This window comes from Xenopus tropicalis, chromosome 6, assembly GCF_000004195.4.
Source record: "Xenopus tropicalis strain Nigerian chromosome 6, UCB_Xtro_10.0, whole genome shotgun sequence".
NCBI classification, from domain to species: Eukaryota; Metazoa; Chordata; class Amphibia; order Anura; family Pipidae; genus Xenopus; species Xenopus tropicalis.
Genome location: NC_030682.2, coordinates 22,917,125 through 22,944,929, shown reverse-complemented (window position 1 = coordinate 22,944,929; position 27,805 = coordinate 22,917,125). Strand labels below are relative to the sequence as shown.

General features: G+C 41.8%; 1 protein-coding gene and 1 long non-coding RNA gene across 5 annotated transcripts in view; one reads left to right on the top strand and one right to left on the bottom strand.

Moving 5' to 3' along the window:
• Nucleotides 1–27,805, bottom strand: part of epc1 (enhancer of polycomb homolog 1) — a 46,506-nt gene that overhangs the window by 13,810 nt on the left and 4,891 nt on the right. For 2 of the 4 annotated variants that reach the window (XM_031903135.1, XM_031903136.1), the window contains exons 1-7: nucleotides 21,687–22,214; nucleotides 4,415–4,574; nucleotides 4,081–4,226; nucleotides 3,792–3,998; nucleotides 1,928–2,076; nucleotides 1,028–1,175; nucleotides 361–522 (exon numbers count right to left, since the gene is read on the bottom strand). In XM_031903135.1, coding sequence (XP_031758995.1) covers nucleotides 361–522; nucleotides 1,028–1,175; nucleotides 1,928–2,076; nucleotides 3,792–3,998; nucleotides 4,081–4,226; nucleotides 4,415–4,574; nucleotides 21,687–21,839 — 1,125 coding nt within the window. In that variant the 5' untranslated portion in view covers nucleotides 21,840–22,214. 4 annotated transcript variants of the gene reach the window in all.
• Nucleotides 20,635–25,737, top strand: LOC108647848. Its single transcript, XR_004223113.1, has 3 exons — nucleotides 20,635–21,559; nucleotides 24,586–24,657; nucleotides 25,542–25,737. It is a non-coding gene; the product is annotated as an uncharacterized LOC108647848 (long non-coding RNA).

The window sequence follows — 27,805 nt, the reverse complement described above, 5'->3', positions numbered from 1 at the left end:
TGAAGATCATGCTCAACATTTCCTATTACTCATTGCAATGACTTATTTTGACAGCTTTCCTGAACATTTGCCTTTCACTGCTTTGTGAAGATCTTATTATTTCACTAGCGGATGTAATCGGGAATGTGATGTAACACTTAATAAAACTTATGCAAGAAACCGGTGTGTGCGTACATCTTTATAGACAGACTAACATTAGGTGTGCAACAGTTTTAGGAGTGTCTAGCCAATAACTAAAACCTTACCTCAAATCTCACCTACATTACTTAGCCCCCAACAACCACTGCATGTCCCCCAAAAGGACTGTCTCAAGAGGCACAATTACACTTATTGAAGCCTGAAATAATAAAAGCAGCATACCTGGGAGAGAGGTTCATCATCAGAGCTGGGAAAGTCATACTGATTCAGATCCTTAGCATTAAACACTGGCAGTGCAGCAGGACTTGTCTGTTGAGCAGCAGGTAAGACTTTGGGCTTCTTCTCATATTTTCTTTTCGGTCGAACAGCATCAGATTTTTCTTGCTAAAATGAATTTGAATGGTCTTAAAATATGAATTCAGTTATTTAATAACTGTTACAGACATCAGTCTATAATAATCGCCATTTATAAGATAGAACTGTGCTTTGCTTATGTGAACTGCTCACAATTAATATCCTCGCTTATCACTAGTTCCACAAAATGTGCCTTCACCAGGAAACCAATACAAAACATTATATATTAGCCACTATAAAGATATATTCTCTTTATACGGAGAAATAAAAATGGTGAGTGCATAATTCTTTTTCTCTATCTTTTTATCCTGTAGCTTCGATGATGTTGTATTTAAATTGTTTCCCGTGCTGAGTGGCTGTATTCTAAGGTCACGTTTAATTTGTCACAGTAGGACAAGGCAGTTAACCAGGTCAAGTGGTTTGCATATATCTAATAAATGAAACATGTTTCCTGAATGGTCTGTAAATTCATGAACCCACAAAATCCAGTATTAAGGTAATGTTAAAAACACTATGTGAAATAAACAAATCTTACCTTATTAACTTTAATATCTATTGTTTCTTTATGTAAAAATGGAATAGGAGAAATAGGCATGAGGGGGATAGTATAGGTGGGCTTCAATGGTTGACGATGTGCCATAACCTCTGATAGAATTTCGCCATTAAAGTCCCCTAAGTTATACCTGAATAAAGAGAGAAAAAAACGGCTACTAAAATAGTGCTTAATTTAAAAAAAATAAAAAAAAAAATCAATAAAAATGGTTTCAAAAATGTATGCTAACCCTATTTTGGCTATTTTTTCCCCCAAAAAATTAAATAGTATAGTAGTAAGCATTTAATATTAACAGAAGCCACCAGATGTACACTGTACCCTACTTAAACCGTTTCAAGCTGTAATCAGGCTGAATAAAGTTGTGTTATTGCGCTGAGGTGAATTTGCCTGTGCCAACCAGTAGGTGGAGCTCCTCATCCAACATTGTGCTCATATAGCTGGTTATGTTTAAAAACCAGTTACAAATCATATTGCACAGCACTCTAGAAATAATTTAAATAAGCAAGGAACTTCAGCACAGAGTCAGGCACCTGTAGCAAAAGCAACAAGTACAGGCTAGAACTTAAATGGGGCCCTGTACCACTTCATAGACCGTAAGATGGCCGCAGCTTTAAAATACAAGAAGGAAACTTTTCATTTATCATTAGTGCTGTTCCTGCCACAAGGCAAGCCGAGTTGGATCCAGATGAACATCTGGTGTTATTTTATTTTGACCATGCTTATTTGTAACTAATAAAAGCAAAACATTAACTTACTTAAGTCTGTTGGCCCTGGACAAAACTAGGCACCTAACCTTTACAGAGTTTTTGTACAGCACACAGCAAAAAGCATTTTACCTATAAAATCAGAAAAAAAATCATAACAAAAACAGCTCACACGTACCTCTTTTCCATTATTTCCAGTGTTAAATGAAGCAATTCCCGCTTGCTCTTTTCTCTCCTTTTTATCATTTCTAGTATAGTGACAGCCCGACTGAGATCCCGACGTAACTTCAGCATTTTTTCATATGAAGCTTCGTCATTCTTTCGATTCTAAGTAAGGAAGTTATACACATTATATCAAAGACAATAATAAACACCGCTAATTGGGTAAAGCAAATATTAATACTAAAATGAAAGTATCATTTTTGGCAAGTTATATTTTTCAGTAACATAAGTCAATTATGCAAAATGATTATAATTTACAGTGCGACAATAGGTCCTGTAAAGTCACAGTGAAAAATAAAACTTTTGCATAATTTCTAGCACCCAAATAAATTCTGTACTAAGCTGTATGACTACTCAAATTAAAACTCAAATTTTGTTAAAGGAGAAGGAAAGGTAAAAACTAAGTAAGCTTTATCAGAAAGGTCTATGTAAATACAGCCATAAGCACTTACAGTAAAGCTGCACTGAACCCCCTATCAAAAGAAACACAGGATTTTTTTGTCTCTCTTTTTGTAAATATGATATTCCAGTGTCTCTCAGAAACATCTTTGATTCCTGTGGCCAGAGTCTGCAGAGTTCTCTGAACTCCGTTCCCCCTCCCTTAGGTATGTGTGATCTCCGCTATAACAGCTGGAGCTGCAGGCAGGGAGCAACTGAAAATGGCAGCTGCTGTCTTAAAAGGAGACATATTGGATAAATGAGAAAAACCCTAATTTTGTAGGCAATTATGAATAATATACGGTGCTGGTTTCACTTTGGGCTAAACATTAATCCGGTCTGTAAAAATGGCCCCTTTATTGGAGCTCCCTATAGATCCTATCACTTCTCTGTCTGAGTGAGAAATGAAGAGTGGGCGTGTCCTAACAGTCCCTGCCAGAAGCACAGCAAGAGGGGGAGAGCCAATCACAGCCCTGCACTGACACAAGCAAAGACAGGCTTCAGTTCCCTATCAGGTCAGCCTAGGTGCTGATTGGTTCCTATCCTACAGTGCAGTGTACTGAGAGCTGCCAGCTCCCCAGCACATCCAGAGAATTCAGTCAGCAGGAAGTGTAACAGGTGGGCGGGGCTAGTGGGGCTTTGGTGGAATTTCTCAATAAATCAGTCTTTTTAAGCACAATCCTTCTATATCTAGGAGGAGTTTAATTCACTGGCACATTCATAATTTTTATAGGATATGTCGCCTTTAATCAAAGGGAGAAAGCTTCCAAAGCTCTTTACTCAGGTATGTTAATGGTTTCTGCAAAATAAATATAGTGTTCTAGGTGGCACTAATGTGGCAAATCTATTTGCAATAAAATGCTAAAATGACTTTCCTTCTCCTTTAAAGAATTTGAATCTGTTCATCCAGCTACAAGTAAACTATTTCTTGGCAGCAAATATCCTTTCTATAACCGTAAAGTACATTTAAAGTTCTGTAGGGAGCCATAAATTCCATCATTTGTGACCTTTATATTTCTGGTGTTGAGACTAAAACCACTGTATTTTACACAGCTTTCTGCTGATGTACAGATTTGCCCTACTGTCCAATAACATCCTGAATGTCTGCCCCATTGCTACACAGCAGCTTATTTACGTAAACTGTATCAGAGTCTGAATCAAATAAACAAAATAATTACACAAATATAAAAGCCACTGCGCATTCATATCAATAGGGAGCAAAAACAGGCTGTTATTATTATGTATGGAAAGTAGGTTTCAGGCTACGGATAACAGACAAGAGAGAACACCACTGAGGTAAAGTCGATAATGCAATATAGCTAAACCATATTTTGACAAGCATTGCTTAAGATTTAGAATAGTTAAGATAAGACATGACAAACCTTTCTTGTTTGCATTTTTTCTGTACGCCGTCTAAAGGCTACATAAGGATCACTGGTGCTGGAGCCATCTCGCTTCTCCTGTTTAACTGTTGGTATGACAGAGGAGGCACGGCTGTTTTTCCGTTTCTTAATCCAATAGTCATATACTTCAGTAATCAACTCATCATCTTCTTTTAACAAGAGTTTGGCCTCTTGGAGATTAACTGGCTGGAGAATAGATTTAGAACAGTCAGTAAGCGGTTACAATGCCAGGTTCAATGCAGGATTGCAAAAATGACAGCATTATTACCTGCTGCCCACTGCCCTTTTCTAATCGATCAACCATCTCTTCAAACTGGAGTGAAGAGATATCCATTTTCTTTTTCAGCTTATTCAGAAAGGCATCATCTTCAGCATCCAAGTCATAATCTGGCTGTTCAGCATCCAAACTAAAAGCTAAGAAACAGAAAAATGACTCGTTAAATGACAATTTCTTCACCTTTTTCTCAGACAATCCTGATTGTGTGTGATCTAATTCATGTATCAGACTTTGTATTATGTACCTCAATAGAAGTCAGTCAACGATACAAAAACACACACCACAACACTAGAAAGATTACGTCTAGATACTTTTTGGAACTTACGCTGTATGTGAATAAGCTGCTTTGGCATCTTAAATTCCCCTGGGTATACAGATTCATAATATGCAATGTTACTTTCTGCCTCTGGAACAGGAATAACCATGTTATCCCTTTTCTCTCCATACACCTGCAGTGCTGAAATGGCTCGCTGGAGATGATGTTCCTAATGGGAAAGAAAACAAGTGTGTTATAGGAACATATATGTCTTAGCAGAACTCTTAAGGTTAACATCCTTACACATTTTACATGTAATATGTTGCTATATAAAAGGGAATCCGATTTAAGCAAAGTGACACCAAAATTTTAGTCTGACTAGAAATCATCAATTTTTAATTGCCAAACTGTTTTATCATCTGTGTGCGTTTCAGGTTATATTTCAGACATGTTCAATACAACATATTGGTACCGCATATTGAAAACCGCACCGGGGTACCTGCAGAGAGTGTTTCCTCTTCCTTATTTCTTCTGTCTTAGGAATCCCTGGGCCGGCACATGCGCAATAGTGAAAAAGCAAGCGCACGTAGACAGAAGCAGGAAGAGGGGACACTCGCTACAGCTACCCCAGGCTGGTGCTATTTTCTCCTAACAGGGGCACCAGCCCAGGGTAAAAGGTAAGCTATTAAAGTAAGGATCTTGCCAGACTAATTTAGTCGCCTTTTATGAGGAGGTGAGTAGGAACCTTGATGCTGGAATGGCAGTTGATGTCATCTACTTGGACTTTGCTAAAGCGTTTGATACAGTACCTCACAGAAGGTTAATTATCAAATTAAGGAATATTGGCCTAGAACATAATATTTGCAATTGGATAGAGAACTGGCTGAAGGATAGAGTACAAAGAGTGGTTGTAAATGGAACATTTTCTAATTGGACCAGTGTGGTTAGTGGAGTACCGCAGGGGTCAGTCCTTGGGCCTTTGCTTTTTAAATTGTTTATTAATGACCTGGAGGTGGGCATAGACAGTACTGTTTCTATTTTTGCTGATGACACTAAATTGTGCAAAACTATAAGTTCCATGCAGGATGCTGCCGCTTTGCAGAGCGATTTGACAAAATTAGATAACTGGGCAGCAAACTGGAAAATGAGGTTCAATGTTGATAAGTGCAAAGTTATGCACTTTGGTGGAAATAATATAAACGCAAACTATCTACTGAATGGCAGTGTGTTGGGGGTTTCCTTAATGGAGAAGGATCTAGGGGTTTTTGTTGATAACAAGTTGTCTAATGCCAGGCAGTGTCATTCTGTGGCTACTAAAGCAAATAAAGTGCTGTCTTGTATAAAAAAGGGCATTGACTCAAGGGATGAGAACATAATTTTGCCCCTTTATAGGTCCCTGGTAAGGCCTCACCTTGAGTATGCAGTGCAGTTTTGGGCTCCAGTCCTTAAGAAGGATATTAATGAGCTGGAGAAAGTGCAGAGACGTGCAACTAAACTGGTTAAGGGGATGGAAGATTTAAACTATGAGGTGAGACTGTCGAGGTTGGGGTTGTTCTCTCTGGAAAAGAGGCGCTTGCAAGGGGACATGATTACTCTGTACAAGTACATTAGAGGGGATTATAGGCAGTTGGGGGATGTTTTTTTTTCCCATAAAAACAATCAGCGCACCAGAGGTCACCCCTATAGATTAGAGGAACAGAGCTTCCATTTGAAGCAGCGTAGGTGGTTTTTCACGGTGAGGGCAGTGAGGTTATGGAATGCCCTTCCTAGTGATGTGGTAATGGCAGATTCTGTTAATGCCTTTAAGAGGGGCCTGGATGAGTTCTTGATCAATCAGAATATCCAAGGCTATTGTGATACTAATATCTACAGTTAGTACTAGTGGTTGTATATATAGTGTATGTATGTGAGTGTATAGATTGGTAGGTGTGGGTTAAGTGTGCTGGGTTTACTTGGATGGGTTGAACTTGATGGACACTGGTCTTTTTTCAACCCTATGTAACTATGTAACTTGGGGGTGCCTAACATTTTGGCACCCCCAAGTGACTTAGCCTTCCCTTCTCCTTTAAGGGCAAGGGACACTGAGTGTACGGTCAGCTTCCCCACACGTATTGGAGGCAGGCAGAGAGAAGCCGATCAGCTCCTATATGTAGCTGCACGGGCAGGAACAGTGTTGGCCAGAGTGCAGCTTACATGGAGCAGAATTCAGCCCAAAAAAAGCATGCTTTCAGATTTTCCGGACCAGTCTCCACTCCATGTAGCTGCGCTAAATCAGAGCAACGCATCTGATTGGCTGCTATGAGCAATGTCACCGGTGATGTTTTACTCCACTTTTTAGCCACAAAAAAGCACTGGCACTCAAAGCTGCAAAAATGGGACAAGCCCTATAAAAATCTTTAATGCGGAGGCACCTCCGCATTAAAGATTTTTATAGGGCTTGTCCCATTTTTGCAGCTTTGAGTGCCAGTGCTTTTTTGTGGCTATTGGAATTGGGAGGGTGCCGATCCCTCCAAGCAGTGTGCACCGAGCGGGAAATTTTTGGAGAGCTAAGGGTGTGCGGGTAGGATCTTCTGTTCTTACTCCACTTTTTACACAGCATGATAAATATACCCCTTAGTGTGCCCCAACCTAAGACCTACAGTTGGTTTGGTATAGGTATATGAATGTATAGTGTATATATAGGTCTGTATAAGTAGGTGTAAATATATGAACTAGGTTTCATTTAGAGGGGTGAACATTACAGACTTTTTTTTACCAACCAAAATTACCTACATAACTATGTGAAGATTAACAGCCGCCTATGACCTGGCCTGGATGATCCCCAAAGTATTCATATTTAATAACTGCAATAAGCATAACCAGTACACCAGTATAACCAACACAGGAAGAGCTACATAGCATCACATCTAATATGCTATTGTTCAATACATAAACAAAACAGATCACTGCACAATACACACAGGTGTTTTTACATTTGCTATGCCAGTTTTAATGTATTGCCCTCTAACACAAGTATTAACTGTCTGCCCTACGGCTCAGACTCCACAGGAGCAGAGACATAGAATTGTGTTCAGTATTTTGCAATCTATCTGTAGTCAGCATTTATGTTCAAGAGACTGGACTGTTCTCCAGCTGCATTTTAAAGCAGCAGGGAATTGTGTGAAAATGATTGATATATAATACAGTAAATGTCCTATTTTTTGTAACCGGCCAAACAATATAAGAGCTCATTCTACCTTCCTACATAGAAAGACCTCTGGAGTGTAAAAGAATTTTGTTTCTCCCCAGCTAATCTCTCTCATACACAAAGGGGGGGGGGGGGGGGGGGGGGGGAAAGGACTATTCAAAATACATAGAAATAACAAATTACATAAAAAGAAACATTTTTTTTTACCATCTATACATTCCAAGGCAGTCACATGAGCCAGTTAGTCTGTTAATGGAGACTAAAGCCTACTGTTTGGGCTAAAATAGCCGGCTTTAAATAGGAAGATTATTGTCAGAACTAAGTTTATTTCTCTTAGAATCCCCTTAAGCATCTTCTCTGTGGGTCAGTCATGATTTTCTATGGGGTACTTTTTAATTTCTAAATTACACTGTTTACATAGCAAATGATTAACTCTACCATTTTTATTTTGTTCTTAAACCAACAAATGTAATTTCAGCTGTAATATTGGTGTGTAGGCGCCATCTCAGTGCATTGAGCCTGAGTCTGAGCTTTCAGAAGGAGCCGGCGCTACCAGAAAACCACAATTACAGAAACCAGACATTTTGAAATAGCCAAAAATCTAATCCAAAATCATGGGAGGTTTCTGCCATCTCTTACTGCTACCAACTGATATGGGAGATGTGTCAGGTAAACAGGGACATGTTATCCAGAAAACCCTAGGTCCCGAGCATTCTGGATAAGGAGTCTTTCCATAATTTGGATGTCCATACTAAATGTCTACTAAAAAAAAAAAAAAAAAATCATGTAAACCCTTTTGCATGCAATAAGGATTCATTAAATTCTAGCTGGGAGAGTACAAGGTGCTGTTATTATTATTACAGAGAAAGGAAATAATTTTAAAAAATATGAATTATTTGATTAAAATGGAGCCTATGGAAGATGGCCTTTCCATAATTCAGAACCTTCTGGATAACAGATCCCATACATTTACAGGTATATGACCCCTTATCCGGAAACACATTATCCAGAAAGTTCCGAATTACGGAACAGCCATCTCCCACAGACTTCATTTTGATCAAATTATTCACATTTTTAAAAATGGTTTCTTTTTTTGTAGTAATAAAACAGTACCTGTACTTGATCCCAACTAAGATATAATTACCCCTTATTGGGGGCAGAACAGCCCTATTGGGTTTATTTAATGGTTAAATGATTCCCTTTTCTCTGTAATAATAAAACAGTACCTGTACTTGATCCCAACTAAGATATAATTACCCCTTATTGGGGGGCAGAACAGCCCTATTGGGTTTATTTAATGGTTAAATGATTCCCTTTTCTCTGTAATAATAAAACGTACTGTACCCAACTAAAATATAATTAATCCTTCTGGAGCCAAAACCATACTATTGGGTTTAATTACTGTTTACATTTTTTTAGTAGACTTAAGGTTGGAGATCCGAATTACAGAAAGAACCCTTATCCAGAAAACCCCAGGTTCGAGCATTTCCGGATAATGGGTCCGATACCTGTACTGACATTTCTGTCACTAGCAGCCAATTATTGCTGTCAATATTCACTGAGCACTGCAACTCCCAGCATCAGGCACACAATATATCCCTGCCCCAGCCTTAACTGGGTTTTGCTTTCAATAAGTTTCCTTAGTTATACAACTCTAAAGCTGGCCATACACGCACCAATAATATTGTACGAAAACCCGTTTTGTACAATATTTGGTGCATGTATGGCAAGTTGGCGAGTCAACTGATATCGCAGGAGGCTGCTGATATCGGACGACTCGCCGATCGGCCAGGTTAACAGATTTTGATTGGGCACCATAGAAGGCATCTGATCAAAATCTGCCTTCAGGGCTGAATCGGCAGGAGGTAGAAATCCTATTGTTTCTACCTCCTTATCTGCCGTTTCAGCCCTGAACGGTTAGTGGCCAATTGTGCGATCTTTTCGTGCCACGTGTGTGGCCACCTTTAGCTTCTTATACATAAAAGATTATCTATATCTGCAGAGCGATTTTGTTTGGGAAACACTGAATAAGGTGCCAATAGCCAAAGACCAATGTATAGAGACAGCTTTAGCCCTGTACATTGGCAAACTGGTATAAAACATGGCCAATGAAGCACCTATCCTTGAACTGAAAGGCATGAAAAGAATACATGTGATATACTGACACAGTACTCAGCAAGAAGACAATTTAAAGGGCACAAATCACTCAAAAATAGCTACCCCCACCAGAGGTGAGGGCTAATAGAACCCGCACTCCAGTTGGAGGAAACGATATTAAAAAAATAAACAAAAAAACCTAAAATAGCCCCCTACAGTGGGAGGCTTCCCCAACCGGGAAGAAACTGAGCAGCCAAGTGTGACAGAAACCTCAGAAAGCCAAGCTGTAAAGCAGCACAGTACTTACACCTTCATCCAACAATATTACACACACTACTGTGGGACCTTTAGTTGCACTCTATTATGCAGTGATTGGCATCTATTTCTTTCCAAGCAAGAGACATTAAAGCACAACTTGTGCCCTGTAAGGGCTCTGGCACACGAGGAGATTAGTCACCCGCGACAAATCTCCCTGTTCGCGGGTGACTAATCTCCCCGAGTTGCCATCCCACGGCGAACATGTAAGTCGCCCGTGGGATGGCACACGCGGCGGTGCGATTTCGGCAAATCGGCGAAAATGCCTCACAAGGCAACTTCGCCGATTTGCCGAAATCGCCTGCGCAGCGTGTACCATCCCACCGGCGACTTACATGTTCGCCGGTGGGATGGTAGTTCGGGGAGATAAGTCGCCCATGACAAGGGAGATTTGTCGCGGGCGACTAATCTCCCCGTGTGCCAGAGCCCTAAATGTCTTCACTGCTAATACGCATTTGTTGTTCCTGAAAGCTGTTATACTGATAAAGTGGTGCTTGAAAACTTGGGAACCCTTTAAAATTCAATATTTTTATATAAATGTGACCTAAAATATCATCTGATGTTCAAACAAGTCCTAAAAGTAGATAAAGAAAACCTAGTAAAATGAATGAAACAAAAATTATATTTGGTCATGTATTTAGCAAAAAAAAAAAAAAAGATATAATTGTAACCGCACCAACGCATAATTATAAAATATTACATGAACAGTGTACAGGTATCGGACCCCTTATCCGGAAACACATTATCCAGAAAGCTCTGAATTACAGAAAGTCTGTCTCCTATAGACTCCATTATAATCAAATAATTAGGATTTTTAAAATTGATTTCCTTTTTCTCTGTAATAATAAAACTGTACCTTGTATTTGATCCTAACTATAATTAATCCTTATTGGATGTAAAACAAACCTATTGGGATTTAATTAATGTTTTATTGTTTTTTTAGTAGACTTAAGGTATGAAGATCCAAATTACGGAAAGACCCCTTATCCGGAATACCCTTGGTCCCGAGCATTCTGGATAACGGGTCCTATACCTGTATATATAACCCAATTGTAGTATAATTAAGCAAAATAAAGGCAACATAACCAATTTTATTTACTGTATATATTTTGTGGTAGTTGCTAAAAAATTTGATTATTAATGCAATTCTCTGCTACCTTGCTGCAATTCTCTGAAGTTATAAGGGCAGATTTTGGTGCAGAAGCACTCAAGTGTGGATTTTGGCTCCAAAATCTGCTCGTACACCTCAACCTGTATTTATCTGTAGGCCAGAGACTTTCTGGTATGACACAAACCATTAGGGATGAAATGGAAGCACTGAATCGCCAAGGTGCAGGCACACAAAGCCACTAACACAAAACGTTTTTTGGCAGATATGGGCTGTGTGTGCCTGCACCTGGGCAGATTCAATGCTTCCGGGTGTACGCACAAGTAGACAAATGTTTTTAAAACATAGTGACGGACTGTCGGCAAGCGCTTTTCCACTTGCTGAGAATAGTCTACATGTGGCATCAGCCTTATTCAGACAGTGGTTTTGCCCTGCGGGAAACGCATGAACAGACGCTCGGGACTACAAGCCCTCAGCAGTTTCAAAATATGGGTGTTATGAACTATTCTTAGCAATGTGCATTACATTCATTACAACGGTGCAAACATGCTGCTTCAAACATCGGGGAACTGTTTTGTACATATAAGATGCTACAGAGTAATGGACAATGCAATAAAATCAGCTGTGTAGTCAGTGCCTAAAAACCATAGTTAAAATATCCCAAAGACAAAGAAGACAGGAAGGAATTGTTATAAGCAACAAAAATGAAAATGCTTATTCTGACAAGCTACTTATAATATCTTATTACATTATCCACCCTCTCCCTGTAATCAGTTACAGGGAGAAGATAAAAGCTCCATCCCTTCCCCTGCTGTTGTTGCTGTCAGGTAAACATCAGGATATACTATGCAGGTGGCTTATCTGTGTGCACTGGTAATCTGATAACCTCAAAAGACCCAGGAACTTAGAAAGTCAAAGTATTTTCAGTTCTAGGTTACCCTGTTCAGCTCAAGAAATAACAGACATTTTCTTAATTAAAACAGCTTGCACAAGTGCTATTCATTAAGCCAGGGATCCCCAACCTTTTTTACTCGTGAGCAAAATTCAAATGTAAAAAGAGTTGGGGAGCAACACAAGCATGAAAAAGGTACCTGGAGGTGCCAAATAAGGGCTATGATTGTCTATTTGGAAGCCTCTATGTGGAATGGCAGCCTAAAGAAGGCTCTGTTTGTCTTTACACTTGGTTTTATGCCACCAAAACTTGCCTCCAAGCCAAGCATTCAAAAAAATAAGCACCTGCTTTGAGGCCACTGGGAGCAACAGCCAAGGGGTTGGGGAGCAACATGTTGCTTACGAGCTACTGGTTGGGGATCACTGCATTAAGCTCATGTTGAACAAGACAGCACACAGCCCCATTAAAGGAAATGTAACGGCGATATGGCAAAGGAAGGAGCTGCATCCAATATGCGACGATCGATTGATCGAGCCTAGCCTGACTCCTTCCTATACAGAAAGAAGGCTAGGCTCGATCGTCGCATAGTGGATGCAGCTCCTTCCTTCGCCCTATTGCCTTAGTTCAATTGACAGGAAGCCAAGTTTTAGCAGGTATTTTCTGTTAAAGCATTTAAAATTCTAAGTGGTTTGCAGGATAGGGCAGTTATTGGTGCAGGGCAGAATAGCTTTTTTACTTAAAAAATTTTAGTGTTGTTACTTTTCCTTTAAGCTTTATTTTATCTAAAAACAAAACAAAACCTGTCTATTGTGTTCAGTGAAATTTGCAATATAAATTCATAAACTGCCCTTACTAGAAAAACAACAGGTACTTCCAAATAAAAAAATGTTTCTTCTATAAATGGTACAGAACCTTTAAATATGCACAATAAAGATAGCCATATATGCAAATATCAACAGGGTCACAAAACAATCAGAGATTTGATAGATTTGCCAGTAGTGAAAGACTGGGGACCTTTTCTGGCAGAGCAAAATATCTGGGTGGTCTTTGGTATGGGCTCTATCCTATCTGTATTCCTATTTTTATTAGAATGAGTTTGCATTTAACTTTTCCTGTAATTTGCACTCAGGGGCACTTTGCATTACACCATGTATAGTTTTGAAATGCCTTTCCACAGCAACAAATTGAATCGCCAGTGGAAAGGCGAACACGTTGGTTCCTTGCTCAAAGTTGTAGAACCCCCTTAGAACATCAGCCTTAGGGTAATGATACACAGACCTAATGATCTATGGTCTTCTGGCTTTTTGTAGCCACAGAGTGTAGCTCCATGTGATTTCAGCTTTCGACTGGGGTCCTTCTTATCTGCCTGTGTACGGGGCACCCCTGACTGATCAGGGACAGCATTGGCTCACTGATTCGGTCCTTAGTCCGACAGCCTATTTACTCGCCATTGTAATAAAAGAAATAAAGGTACACTGTAAAGGTCTGACACATTTATTGCCTCATCACTAGACCACTATTGGTCTTCAAGAAACGGTAATGTCTTGGTAAAAAGGTGTATATTCAGTTGTATTAAAAAGGTCAATACTAGGCCCATTGTATTATGTAAAACAGGGAGTGATATTTTAAACAATGCCACAAATGCACAGGGTTTATGCAACTCTGCACATAATGGGACTTGAATATCCTAAGAACCCCTTAGGGCAGCGACACATGGGGAAATACGCCGCCGCACGACAAATCTCCCTGCAATGCAAGCCCACCGGCTAGAATGTAAATCGCCGGTGGGATGGCATACGCGGCGCCACGATTCGCCTAAGTCGCCAGAACTTTTGTCTCAAGGTGACTTTGGCAAGTTGCGGCGTCACGTATGTCATGTGGGCTGGCATTGCAGAGAGATTTGTTGCGCGGCGACTAATCTCCCCATGTGTCACTGCCCTTAGATCAGTGCCAATCTGCAGGTTCCTACAAATTCACCAACAGTCAGGCAGCAAATCTGTATCTGAATTAAACTTGGATAAACTGCCTTATCTCGTAACTGCCCAAATCATTGCTCAGTTTCTTCTAGTTTAATGCTATAACCTATGTGGATAGCAAAATATTAAATTGACACCAAGTGCTGGGTTGTGCCAAGTGTGTGGCACTCAGAAACATGGGGTGCTGTGCTCTCAACAGATACGTGGCAGGCTCATGACTGAGCGCTAAACACCAAATCCTTGCCACTCTGTTCCATAAACTAGATCCCTGCCGCACTAAACTGTTTCAGATACTGTACTTCTGAGTCGGTGGATGAGTGCATCTGTGCTCCTGCGAGCGGCCACATCTAGTTTTACACAAGAAGTTGATTCAACTTGAAATCACATATAACAAACTCCCTTATCAACCAGATTTACTGACAAACGTTCAGCATTTAGTTATTCAGCAAGTCTTTTTCGGCAATTTCGGGAAATCGTGCCGCCGCGTGTGCCATCCCGCCGGCGACTTACATGTTCGCCGGTGGGATGGCAGGGGAAGGCAACTCGGGGAGATTAGTCGCCTGCGAACAGGGAGTTTTGTCGTGGGCGACTAATCTCCCCGTGTGCCAGAGCCCTAAAGGAACAGTAACACTAAAAAATGAAAGAGCTTTAAAGTAATAAAAATATAATGCACGGTTGCCCTGCACTGGTAAAACTGGTGTGTTTGCTACAGTAACACTACTATAATTTTTATAATAAGCTGCTGTGTAGCCACGGGGGCAGCCATTCAAGCTGGAAAAAAGGAGAAAAGGCACAGGTTACATAACAGATAACAGATAAAACACTATTGTATTCTACAGAACTTATCTGTTATCTGTTATGTAACCTGTGCCTTTTCTCCTCTCGCGAGGCTTTTTCGGCGATTTCCCGAAATCGCCCCGCCGCGTCTGCCATCCCGCCGGCGACTTACATGTTCGCCGGTGGGATGGCAGGGGGACGGCAACTCGGGGAGATTAGTCGCCCGCGAGCAGGGAGTTTTGCCGCGGGCGACTAATCTCCCCGTGTACCAGAGCCCTGAATGGCTGCCTCCATGGCTACACAGCAGCTTATTTATATAAATTATAGTAGACTTTCTGAAGTAAACACACAACTTTTACCAGTGCAGGGCAGCAGCACATTATATTTTAGTTACTTTTATACACTTTCATTTTTTGGTGTTACTGTTTCTTTAATGATGCCCCAGCAATCAAATGCAGGATCTCCTAGAAATGGGTAGTGCTTGGTTTAAGAGGAATTCCACTTTCACATCACTGGTATCAACGCAGAAAGGCAGAGTTAGAGGCACCATTCTATTTCTGCCTTTTAAAAGAACATTAACACCAAAAAAATGAAAGTGTACCAAAAATATAATGCACGGTTACACTGCCCTGGTAAAAGTTGCTTGCTTCAGAAACAATACAATAATTTAACCAAAGATACTGTGTAGCCATGGGGGCAGCTGTTCAACCCAAAATAGGGCTAAATGGCACAAGTTACATAGCAGATAACAGATATGTGCTGGAAAACACTATTGCATTCTCCCTGTGTATTCTAACCTGTGCCTTTTCTTCATTTTAAATGGCAGTCCCATGGCTACACAGAAGCTTATTTATATAAAATATTGTAGAGTTTCAGAAATCAAACAATTGTGCCAGTGCAGGGCAACAGTTCATTACATTTAATCTCTTTCAAACACTTTGTTTTACTGTTCCTTAAGTAATGGCGGGCATCAGCTTGAGTAACACTGCAAATAACTATAATAACCACTCCTCAACTGCGGTTACCTTACACTACGAGATATATCAACCCTGTGGTAAACACTAGAAACTAGCGATAAGGAGCTAAATACCTCTAACACTCCAGGGAGAAACTATAAGCTGTCCAACCACTGCTCCATGAAAGGTTTCCCTATCAACCACCCACAGCACCTGCCACGAAGCCCACCAACCAGATCACATTTTGGTTGCTATGAGCCAAAAATTCCATCACTGCTATACACAAAAACCATGCAGTGTAGTGAACAACCTGCGGGTTCTATCAAGCACAATATCTCTTGCACGTCAGAACTCTCAGGCTGCAGTTTTCTCCATCCTTTAAGGCAGTGATCCCCAACCAGTGACTAGTGAGCAACATGTTGCTACCCAACCCCTCTGATGTTGCTCCCAATGGCCTCAAAGCAGGTTTTCATTTTTGAATGAAATCACAGCCCTTATTGGTCATTCCCTAGGAATTTTTCATGCTTGTGACGCTCGTCAACATTTTTTACTTTTAAATTTTGTTCACAGGACCCCTGCTTTAGGGTAAGAACCCACGGAGTGGTTGAGTTACCCGCGATAGCTATCTCTGCTTTCGCGGGTGACAAACTGCTCCGAAAAGGTTTTCCACCACCAACAATAGGAGTCGCCAGTGGAAAGCCCTTCGCATGACATCAAAATACCGAAGCAGAGGTACGAGCTTTCCACCAGCGACTCCTATTGTAGCTGGTGGAAAACCTTTGCGGAGCGGTTTGTCGCCTGCAAAAGCAGAGATAGCTATCGTGGGTGGCTCAACCATCCCATGGGTTCTTACCCTTATCCAGAGGGTGTAGATGAACATTCTCTAGTTACCAGGTGAGCAGTGTCTGACCCGTGATACACTACAGCCCAAACGTTAGCATGGATCAGTACTGTGCAAGAATATTCCTTCAGGTAGGAGCTCACAACAAACAAACAAACATGATAGGGTGGAGGGCTCAGTGGAAAAAGCCTCATACAGACAGGTGTATATTCTACCCAACCACTGTTCCATTATTTCCATGCCAGCAGTCACCTTTGGCACAAAACTATATTCTTTTTATGCCGGTGAGTAGATTTTACATTCTATGGCATTAAAAGGGTTGCAAGAGATGACAAAAGTGGCAGTTTACAAAGCCAGGCAAATTTCTCAGCCATGCAAAGAAACTAGTGGGTATCAGAACATCTGTGGATAATGTGCAAGGGTAACACAACGGAGCTACCCAAGACATTCACACTGTAGCTAGTGTAGAGGCAGAGACAAAAGAGAAAACAGGATGACAGTACATAAATAAATAGAGTGGCGGTGAGTATAAAGGCACGGGGCATGACTGAGCAATTAGAAAGTGAAAGTTACACACACGCGGTTGCATTTCACAGAGACACAAGTGTCAGGTACAGCATGTATGTACCAATCACTCAGCACTCAAAAGGACTGACATAATGAAGCATGATTGCATCTGATAAACCAATACCCTCTCAGCTGGCCAAGGTTACATTCATTCATAGATAAATTGCATCTGCCTATGATAATAATGCCTGGACAAGAGAAATATTTCTTCATCTAACTACCCAAACATTATGCTATACACACTATATTAAAATGAAGAGGGTCTCACTCTAGCAGGAACCCTTGGGATGTAGGCCCCCAAAAGGACCCCATCAGAGCAGTGGGGAAATGGGGCTAAGGCCTGGATGCCCCCCCCCCCCCGATATCCCATGTGATCAGCTCATATCCCACACAGGAGTCATAAAAAATGGAGCACAAGACCTGCCCATACCTGGAAGCTGATCTTCCAGAGGGGTTAGAGATCAATCAGAAGTCTAAATATTCCCTGCTTCCATATGAAGGGCCTCAAATGTCATCCCTGGGAAGGCACTTTAGTTCATAGCACAGAACTTTACTATATACAGACAGAAGGTAGACATAATGCTGCCAGATGTAGAATAAGCAGAATTCCTAGCAAAACAAATATCAGTAACCCTGTTGACATTTGTTGTGTAGGTGATTAGTTCCTTTAAAGGAAAAGGAACACTAAAAATGTTTTAACTAAAAAACCTATTCTACCCTCCCCCAATAATTGCCCTATCCTGAAAACCATTTGTTATTTTGAATGCTTTAGTAGAAAATACCCGTTAATCTCGGCTTCTTGTCATTTGAACAAAGGCGATACCGTGGGAAAGTATCAGGAAATGCATGAACTATGTGGCGATCGATTGATCGAGCCTAGAGTGACGCCTACAGAAGTCAAGCTAGGCTCAATCAATCGATCGCCGCATAGTTCATGCATCTGCCGATACTTTCCCCGGCATCGCCTTTGTTCAAATGACAGGAAGCCAAGTTTTTTACAGGTATTTTCTACTAAAGCATTCAAAATAACAAATGGTTTTCAGGATAGAGCAATTATTGGGGGAGGGTAGAATACATTTTTTAGCTTATCTGCCTGTGTATGGGCACCCCCGATGGGCCGATCCAACTGATATCTGGCCTAAAATTTGCCAGATTTCAATCTGGCAGGCTTGATTTTTCGTCAGATCAGGGATCACATTGGGTCATTAATGTGGTTCATGGTCCGATGGCGCCTATGTAATCTAATCATTTGGCCCTAGTGCCAAATGATTGATTAGCAAGATATCACCCACCTTTAGGAGGGCATATTGGGGGAATATCCATTTGTTTGGCAACCTCGCCAACATGTGAATCTTACAGTGGCCACTTTAAGGCATTCTGCCCAGTGTTTACCTTCCACCCATACAGGTCACCTAAATCCAGAGGCTAAATTTACCAGACAAGCAGCATGGGATCTGCTCATCCTAAATGTCACTACCATGTAATACGTACAATACTGGAAAGTGCCTTGTTTGTTACTGCTCCATGTACACCAGCCAAGGCACTTTCCATTCAATTAAACCTCAGCTGTTGTGGCTTGCAATGTTAACTACCCCATCCCCAATGGACAGTGACAGCCATGTCCTGTCTACCATGAGCGTTTCTTCCTGCACACCCGAGGTGGCATTCTCTTGTGTTCCACCACAGGGGAGGACAGGAAGAAATGCATCCCACTCTTTCCTAATGGGGCTGTACTTGCTATGATACCATTCTGACAGACATGTACATAGCCATTACCTAAATACCTTTAATGAAAAATTTGGACCAATAAATCCTTCTGTGTGTCATAAGCCTAAAGACAGGTTATTAAAGGGATTGTCATGATTTTTGTGGTGTACATTTTATTTCTAAATTACACTGTTTACTTAACAAATAATTCACACTACCATTTAAAATTTTATTCTTGGACCAACAAAAATTTTTTTTAGATGTAATATTTGTATTAGGTGCCATCTCCGTGCATTGTGACCGAGTCTGAGATTTCAGAAGGAGCCAGCGCTACACATTAGAACTGCTTTCAGGTAACCTATTGTTTCTCCTACTCCCATGTAACTGGAGGAGTCCCAAGCCGGACTTGGATTTCTTACTATTGAGTGCTATTGTGATACATACTGGAAGCTGCTATCTTGCTCCCTTCCCCATTGTTCTGCTGATCAGCTGCTGGGAGGGGGATATTACTCCAACTTGCAGCGCAGCAGTTAAGTGTGACTGAAGTTTATATAAGGACAGGTCACATGGCTGTGGCTCCCTGAGAAATGAATATGCCTAGCCCCATCTGAAATTTCAAAACTTAATATAAAAAATCTGTTTGAACTTTAATAAAACAAATTCCAATGCAGGATTCTGCTGGAGAAGCTCTATTGACTGATGTGTTTTGGAAAATAAAAAAATACATTTTCCCATGACAACATTCCTTTAATCACTTATAGCATCATTAAGTTCTTTCAAAAATGCATCAGCCCATCTCTAATCCAACACTAAGTAAAATTTGGATTTAATTTATCTGTCATGGTCTGAAACTGATAATGTGACCTTAAATTAATCACCTACACAACAATGTGCCATCCTGATAAGGTTTACTTCCATGGGGCAGTTCTGAGAAAAGGGCCTTTGTGCCATTAGCCTGAGCTTTGCTGTTCTACACTTTAGGGCTCTGGCACACGGGGAGATTAGTCGCCCGCGATACATGTCATGACAAATCGCGACACAGGGAGATTTGTCGCGGGCGACTAATCTCCCCGTGTGCCAGAGCCCTTAGGGCGAAGACATGTGGATCGATTAAATGCGGTGACTTTTTAAAAAGGCGGTGGCGGCACCATAGGATACTATACAGGACGCTGCAACTAATCATGCGCCGATTTGCACTGCATGGATTAGTTGCCACACGTCTTCGTTCTTACAGCAAAGTAGAACCTGACGAAGAGGCCCACCCCCAAAAGGTTGCTTCATGTGCTGCAGTGTTCCTTGCATGGCCATTTAGTAGGGGTTCCCTATACTTTTTTTAGCACCAGGTTACTTATTTTTGAGAGGCCAGGCGTGTGTAGTTTTTGATTCTGGTATGTTTTGGGTCAGGCCGATACTGAATACTCTGTACAAACAGCAGGTTTGTATTAACTGATGAGTAGTGCCCCAGTGCTTATGGCCCCACTCACGCCAGACAGGTGCAGCAATGACAGGCTGTACGGCCCCAGCTCACACACAGATACAGTCATGTGAATATGTTATGGAAGCTGGGGTGCAGAAGCCCCAAGAATGCAGATGATAACATACACTGACAGACTGCTGGCACGTGCAACCCAACTTGGGGTACTACCATTGCTTACCAATCAGATATACTCCATGCAGTCAGAAACATCAACTGTCTCCTACAGAAGTCCAACAAAGGTCAGAAGGAAAAAGCCAATTCTACTCTCACTTAAAAGCAAAATGTCAACATACTACACTTACATATATTATCTACAGCGAGGCCAATCCCCAGCCCTCACAGCAGCTTCACACTGGGTCCCAAACAAAACATTTCTTTAAAATGCAAAACTGATGATTAACCCAGGGCTGCATTATGGAGAAAATCTGTCAAAATGCAACTACATTACATGGCGCTTTACAGGCATCATTTCTGCCTCACATCAGTCCCTGCACCAGCAGAGCTTACAATCTAAGGTTCCTACAACATTTATATACACTAGTGCCACATTTTATTAGGAGTCAGCTAAGCTGCCTGTATGTGTTGGAGAGACCATTCCAGCCAATGGTTAATCCTAAATAGACAGCAATGCACTGGCCAAACCCTGTGTTACACCCCATTAAATATATACATCTAACAGTATAGCTTTAATCAGAGAACCTTTAGTAGATCATATTACTGACTATATTCCCCACAGCACAAGCTCAAGTCAGCAAAGTGGTTTATTTGTGCATTATGGAGGGATTGTACCCCCCTGGGAGGCATCAGAATGAACTACTACAATGAATAAAACGTGTGCCATGAACTAAGTTTACGCTTAAAAAGCTGATTTATTATATACACACACACACACACACATATATATGACATGGCCGATACATAAGAGATAGTTTCAAGCAATGGCGTGTTTCTATACAACTCCACAAAGACAGCAGAGAAACTACTACAGCATGCCGGCTCTCAGCTGTCAATCAGCTCCCAACGTACACAAACAATCCCACAAGGTGAGCAACTCCTGATCGCCAGCTCCCCCCAGCGACCGCACTTGGAGCTGCAACCCCGCTCAACAACCAGGCCCAACCCCAAAAGACAGGGAGAGAAACACACACAACAAAATGGCGGACCGCGGCCCCATCACGTGACCCCTTTGTGCCTTCCCGGCCGCTAAATTCTTCCCAGGTATCACCGGCGGACACACCGGGGACATATATCCCCACAGGGAGATCCGCTTTAGCCTCACGAGCCACCCCCGAGGATGGAATGACAGGGGGAGAGGTATGTGCGCCATCCCCGTTCCCGTCAGGGAGGAAAATGGCGGCCATTTTGTGTAAGCTTGCGCAGAGCTGGGACCGGGCGGAGAGGGGTAAAAGCGGTAAAGAGAAAGTGAAAAACGGTGCATTACCGACTCCTCTTCCTTCTCCATGCCCGTCGGCATCTGCGGCACGGCCCGGTTGATGGAGGCATACTCGTGCAAGTCCGGTAAATCCTCGCAGCGGAAGACGGGTAACGGTTTGGACGCGTCCAGCGCCCGCGCCCGGAACGATAATTTACTCATGGTGTGTCTAGCAGCGAGCCATGCGACCGACGAGCGGGGAAAATCTCCCGTGCCGCGCTCTCATGGAGCTCTCTCCGCGCCCCCCCTCGCTGCCTCCCCGCCAGCCTTGTTGTTCCGATAATAATGATTAATATTAGACAGGGCGCTTATCCTGGCACTCCCGGTGCCCGTGGCTCAGTTTGGGGGGTGGTTTGGTGGGAGTCTGTGTGCTCCTGTGGGCCAGTCTCTCCCTCCCTCTTCAATACGCCATGGCCAACATGGCGGACATTAAAACTCCGCTGTCTGCTCCCCCAGCCAACCCGAGCTGCGCAGCCATTCCCAGAGTGCATCGCGCGTTTGCGCGCTCTCCGGGCCCGCAGAGAAAAGCGGGGGCGCGCACAGCCGCTTCTCGTGCCCGCGCCTCTGTGACAGGACCCCGGTGCTTGAAGGGTCCCTCCACCTGGCGCCCTGCTGGGATGTGTAACAACACCAACAGCTTCACAAGGGAAATAAACCACTAATATGTGAATAAAAAGAAAATGTCTTTCTAAGCAACTTTATAATAAACAGACATTAAAGTTATTGGCAAACGTTATTGCAATTAATAGCACTGCCTGTCCCTGTTGTAAATCATGAAACAGTGTAGCACAAGTGAACTCTTCTGTCCAGTCAGGACTGCTATCAGCTACATTGTTTGATTTCAGCCTTCCATGCATATGGGCTTATGACTTCAATTGGCTCTCATCAGTGTCAGACTGGGAACCCTAAACCCAGTGTTGGACTGAGATACCAGGGGCCCACCAGAAAACCTTAGACCCCAGGCCCGCTTTCCAAACTATTTTTTTCTCTTTTCCTCACCCAGCCTCTTTATTCTCCTAGTCCCTTTTATTAACATGCTAGCATATATTCTTCCATTTATTTCTCCTCTTTCTTCCCATACTGAAATAGGGAATGAACATGAAACAGGCCAAATGATCAGGAGGGCCCACGGGGAGTTTTCCTGGTATCCTGGTGGGCCAGTCTGACACTGGGTCTTCATACATGGAGGGTTGTCCACTTCAAGCCCCCGTAACAACAAATACAGTCAAACCACAATTTTACATTCTCCAGGGTGCCAAAAATTGGGGTGCTACTGTATCTGCTTTTGTAGCAGTTTCGCCAAAATTTTCACCATAGCCCATAGAAATACAGGTGGCAGCCACATGCCCACCAAAGTCTTGTTGGTTTGTACCAAGAGGAGAACCAGCTTTGGGCTTTTACACACAGGTGATTCGCCCTGCATTTTCGGTGTAATGCGCTGCAGGAAAACACTGTGAAATGCCCGTGTGTAGGAGCCCAGCAGCTATCCAGACCCATTATTCTGACAGCTATGGAGTTATAAAGGAAGTATTCATCTTCCTATGTTGAAGACATTCTTTATCCAGAAGTTATTTCTTATTTAATCTAACCAAGTATTTCATCCTTGGTCATTTTTTAACCTTTGCTTTTTTGGCAGAGTCTGTAGATAGCATTGTTTGCAAATATACATATATGCCAGTAAATAAGGCTCCCTTGCACCAATGTGTCTTTCCAACCAAAATATATAACTAATAGAAATAAAAGCCTTACAGATGGTTCTGTACAGATCTTTCTGCATCTTTTTACTTTAAAAGGGTAGTTCACCTTTAAGTTAATGGTCAGTTCTAAGCAACTTTCCTTATTTTTTGTCAAATGGGGGTCACAGACTCCTGAAGCCAAAAAACAACTGCTCTGTTATTGCTTATTTTTATTACTTATATTTCTATTCAAGCCAGCTCCTATTCATATTCCAGTCTCTCATTCAAACCACTGCTTGATTGCTATAGTAAATTGAACCCTAGCAACCAGATAGCTGCTGAAATTCCAAACTGGAGAGCTGCTGAACAAAAATTGTTCAAAAACCACAAAAATAAAAGTGACCTCCAACTGCAGAATGACTCAGAAAATCAACCTCTTCATCATACTAAAAGTTAATTTTAAGGTGGAAAGCCCCTTTAAAAGAATAATTATTCTCTGTATGGTTACAGCGGAAGAAAGTCCCAGCAGGGTTGTTTTAAAGTGGTTGTTCACCTTTAGATTAATATTTAGTATGATGTAGAGAGTGTTATTCTGAGACAATTTGCTATTGGTCTTCATTTTTTATAATGTGTGATTTTTGAATTATTAAGATTTCCAGTTTGGAATTTTAACAGCTACCTGGTTGCTATGGTCCAAATTACCCTAGCAACCAAACAGTTGCATGAGTAAGACATTGGTATATAAATAGGAGAGGCCTGAATAAAATTGCACCCTCACTCAGAAATTTCTGGGGTCAGTGTTCTCGATTTAAAAGCTGGGAGAGTTGAAAGAAGGAGGGAAATAATTCAAAAACTATAACAAAAAAAGACCAATTGAAATGTTCCTAAGAACTGCTCATTCTGCAACATTTAACAGTTAACGTAAAGGTGAACTACCCCTTTAAAAATTTGGCAAAAGTGGTATTTGCCCAGAGCCCACAGGGGTAGGGTAATCAACGTTGGCCCTTTTATCTGTATTCACCTTTAAAAAAAGTATCCTTCTTCACTGGTCCATCCTTGGGGGCACCCTGTACCATAACAAAGACCTAACTGAAGAAATTTGTTTTTAAAATGGTGGAAAATAAGTTGCATATTTACAAAGCTGTAATGTTTTTAAAGTGATGCTCTCTCTTTGGTGTAATTTTCTTATGTGCACCTATTAATATATTTTATATATATATTATATTTTACAGGGCTGCCTGTACTCAGGCTCCAGTTATTCCCCAGAGACTACATCATATTAGCAGGCCTCAAGCTGTTTACAGGTATCTTGCATTAACCTTGTATAATTGCCCTCTTCTGGCACCTTCCAGCATTGCAAGTACTATGCAGACAAGCTAAACTTGGCCTATTACAGCCCAGTCTATTATGCATAGGCAGCATTCTGTTAACCTACCAACACATTATTTCATGCACTGGGGTTTACAACAATAATTAAAGGGGACTATAACAAATCCTATCTTAAATGTTGCCCCATGTAATCCGATTGTACTGTCTTCAAGTAAGGGCAAAGACACAAGTGGCGAATTTTAAATAAAAAGACAGCGATTTTCCTACAATAGGGTACAGTTATTGGACCCCTTATCCGGAAACCCATTATCCAGAAAGTTCCAAATTACAGAAAGGCCATCTCCCATAGACTCCATTTTAATCAAATAATTCACATTTTTAATAATGGTTTCCTTTTTCTCTGTAATAATAAAACAGTACATTGTACTTGATCCCAACTAAGATATAATTACCCCTTATTGGGGGCTGAACAGCCCTATTGGGCTTATTTAATAGTTAAATGATTCCCTTTTCTCTGTAATAATAAAACAGTACCTGTACTTGATCCCAATTAAGATATAATTACCCCTTATTGGGGGCAGAACAGCCCTATTGGGTTTATTTAATGGTTAAATGATTCCCTTTTCTCTGTAATAATAAAACAGTACATTGTACTTGATCCCAACTAAGATATAATTACCCCTTATTGGGGGCAGAACAGCCCTATTGGGCTTATTTAATGGTTAAATGATTCCCTTTTCTCTGTAATAATAAAACAGTACATTGTACTTGATTCCAACTAAGATATAATTATTCCTTATTGGAGGCAAAACAATCGTATTGGGTTTAATTACTGTTTATATAATTTTTTTTTTAACAGACTTAAGGTAGGAGATCCGAATTACGGAAAGACCCATACCTGTACTGTATAAGTCGCCGGAAGAAATTGCTTGTGGTTGCTGTTGCCTGAAATAATCACTGTTAATATGCCCTTATCCGCTGAGTCAACTATCCCTATAATGTTGTACCTAGCTTCTGTTACTTAGGATAGTTTTAATAAAACTTGAAACAATTAAGGTTTGGTTTCCTCTGCCTCTCAGCTTTCTCTCTCTGGTTATTGCAGCATTAAAGGAGAAAGAAAGGTAAAAACTAAGTAAGGTTTATCAGAAAGGTCTATGTAAATACAGCCATAAGCACTTACAGAAACGCTGCACTGAGTTCTCTGTCAAAAGATTTGTTGTCTTTGTTTTTCTGTGCCAGAGACACGCAGCTCTCTCCTGCTCCCCCCTCCCTCACGAATGCTAAGAACTCACCCCCCCCCCCCACCCCTTAGGAATGTGGATCTGAGCCAATCAGCAGGAAGCTTCCTCATAGTCTAACTAACTGAGCATGTACACGGGTCTTGCTCTTGGTGCAGGAGTGAGGCATTATGGGAACTTTCTTTACACAGCTCAGCGTTTTTTCTTCCTGTTTGGCTTCTGATCATCTGGACGGGAGAAATATGGGGAGACTTAGGGCTCTGGCACATGGGGAGATTAGTCGCCCGCGACAAATCTCCCTGTTCACGGGCGACTAATCTCCCAGTGGGATGGCAATCTCGCCGGTGGGATGGCATATGCAGCGGCGCGATTTCACTAACCCCGTGACTTAGAATGCTAAGAACTCACTCCCCCCCCTCACGAATGTGGATCTGAGCCAATCAGCAGGAAGCTTCCTCATAGTCTTACAAACTGAGAATGTACACCGGTCTTGGTGCAGGAGCAAGGCATTATGGGAACTTTCTTTACCAACCTCAGCGTTTTTTTCCTATGAGGCTTCTGATCATCTGAACGGGAGAAATATGGGGAGACTTAAGGGCACTATTCAGACAACTGAAGGTGTACCTGCAGCTTGAGATTAACTCTTTTTTAGTCTTTCCTTCTCCTTTAATCCGCTTCTCTTAGCCCTGCGCATACAGAGTGGGGAGGATTGGCGGTTGGCCGGGAAAACGTTTGCGTGTTGCCATAACTTTCAATGCGCAATTCCGAAGCAGATCCGCTTCTCTCAGCCAGGCAGAAAAGTGCAGGGCTGAGAAGTGGATTAACGCTTTGTCTGCCCTCACCCTAAATAATAATGTTGTTACAGGCATGCCAGTAAGAATGCTAGGCAGTGCAATGTACCACACCTAGCTAAAGTAAAGGTGGCCATAAGCAGACCGATTAAATCTTATGACGGACCGCATCTGCAGCTTATTCTTCGGTAAATGGGGCCCTCTCGTGGGTCTACCAAAAATCAGGCAGATGTCAATTGGCACATTTAAAAATCCCGTTTGAGGTGAAAAGTGCACATGCTCGTTGACTGCAGGTTTGGGCGGCGTGCGCCATCGAACAAACTACTGTGATGTCACCGCTGGCATCATGGGAAGGCTTACTTGCTATATATCAGTACTAATGCTTTGTTACACAAACAAGCGCCACTAAGGGCAGTGGCACATGGAGAGATTATTCGCCCCGTGACAAACCTTCGTTAACAACAATTATGCCATCTCACCGACGATTTACATTCTTGCCGGTGGGATGGCCTTGCAGGGAGATTAGTCGCCCGTGGTAACGAAGATTTGTCGCGAGGCAAGGGGGAGGAGTCACAGCCTAAGGCCCAAGACACACAGAGCTACTTAGTAGCAGCTATTCTCACCCTACTATTAAACGCCAGACAATATCCTGCCATAGACAATACTGAGAATTGCCTCTGCTAAAACACAAGTAGAGACAAATATCAGTAGATGATCAGCTTTTTTTTTTTTTTATTTCTGTAGCCCTGACAAGTAGCTGTGTGTGTGTGTCTTCACTCCAAAGCCGCACAAAGTTGCCTACAGGAGGAAACTTTGCGCAACTTCGGGAAAACCACTGACTATTCTTTGTTTTTAGTGTAAAGGCTTTTTTTTGGGAAAACTAGTCGTCTGCAGAGATTTATTGCGTGCAACTAATCTACCAGTGGGACATTAACCTAAAGTACTGACAAGCAACTCCTTGTAGTCTGACTGTACCTTTCTGTATTTAGGCACTGGCAGATAGTAGCTGGAAATGCTGTGAAGGACTCATTATGGCTGCTGAGACACTTACATACCCCCGCAGAGCTCATATCCCCAGTAACAAGCATGTACAA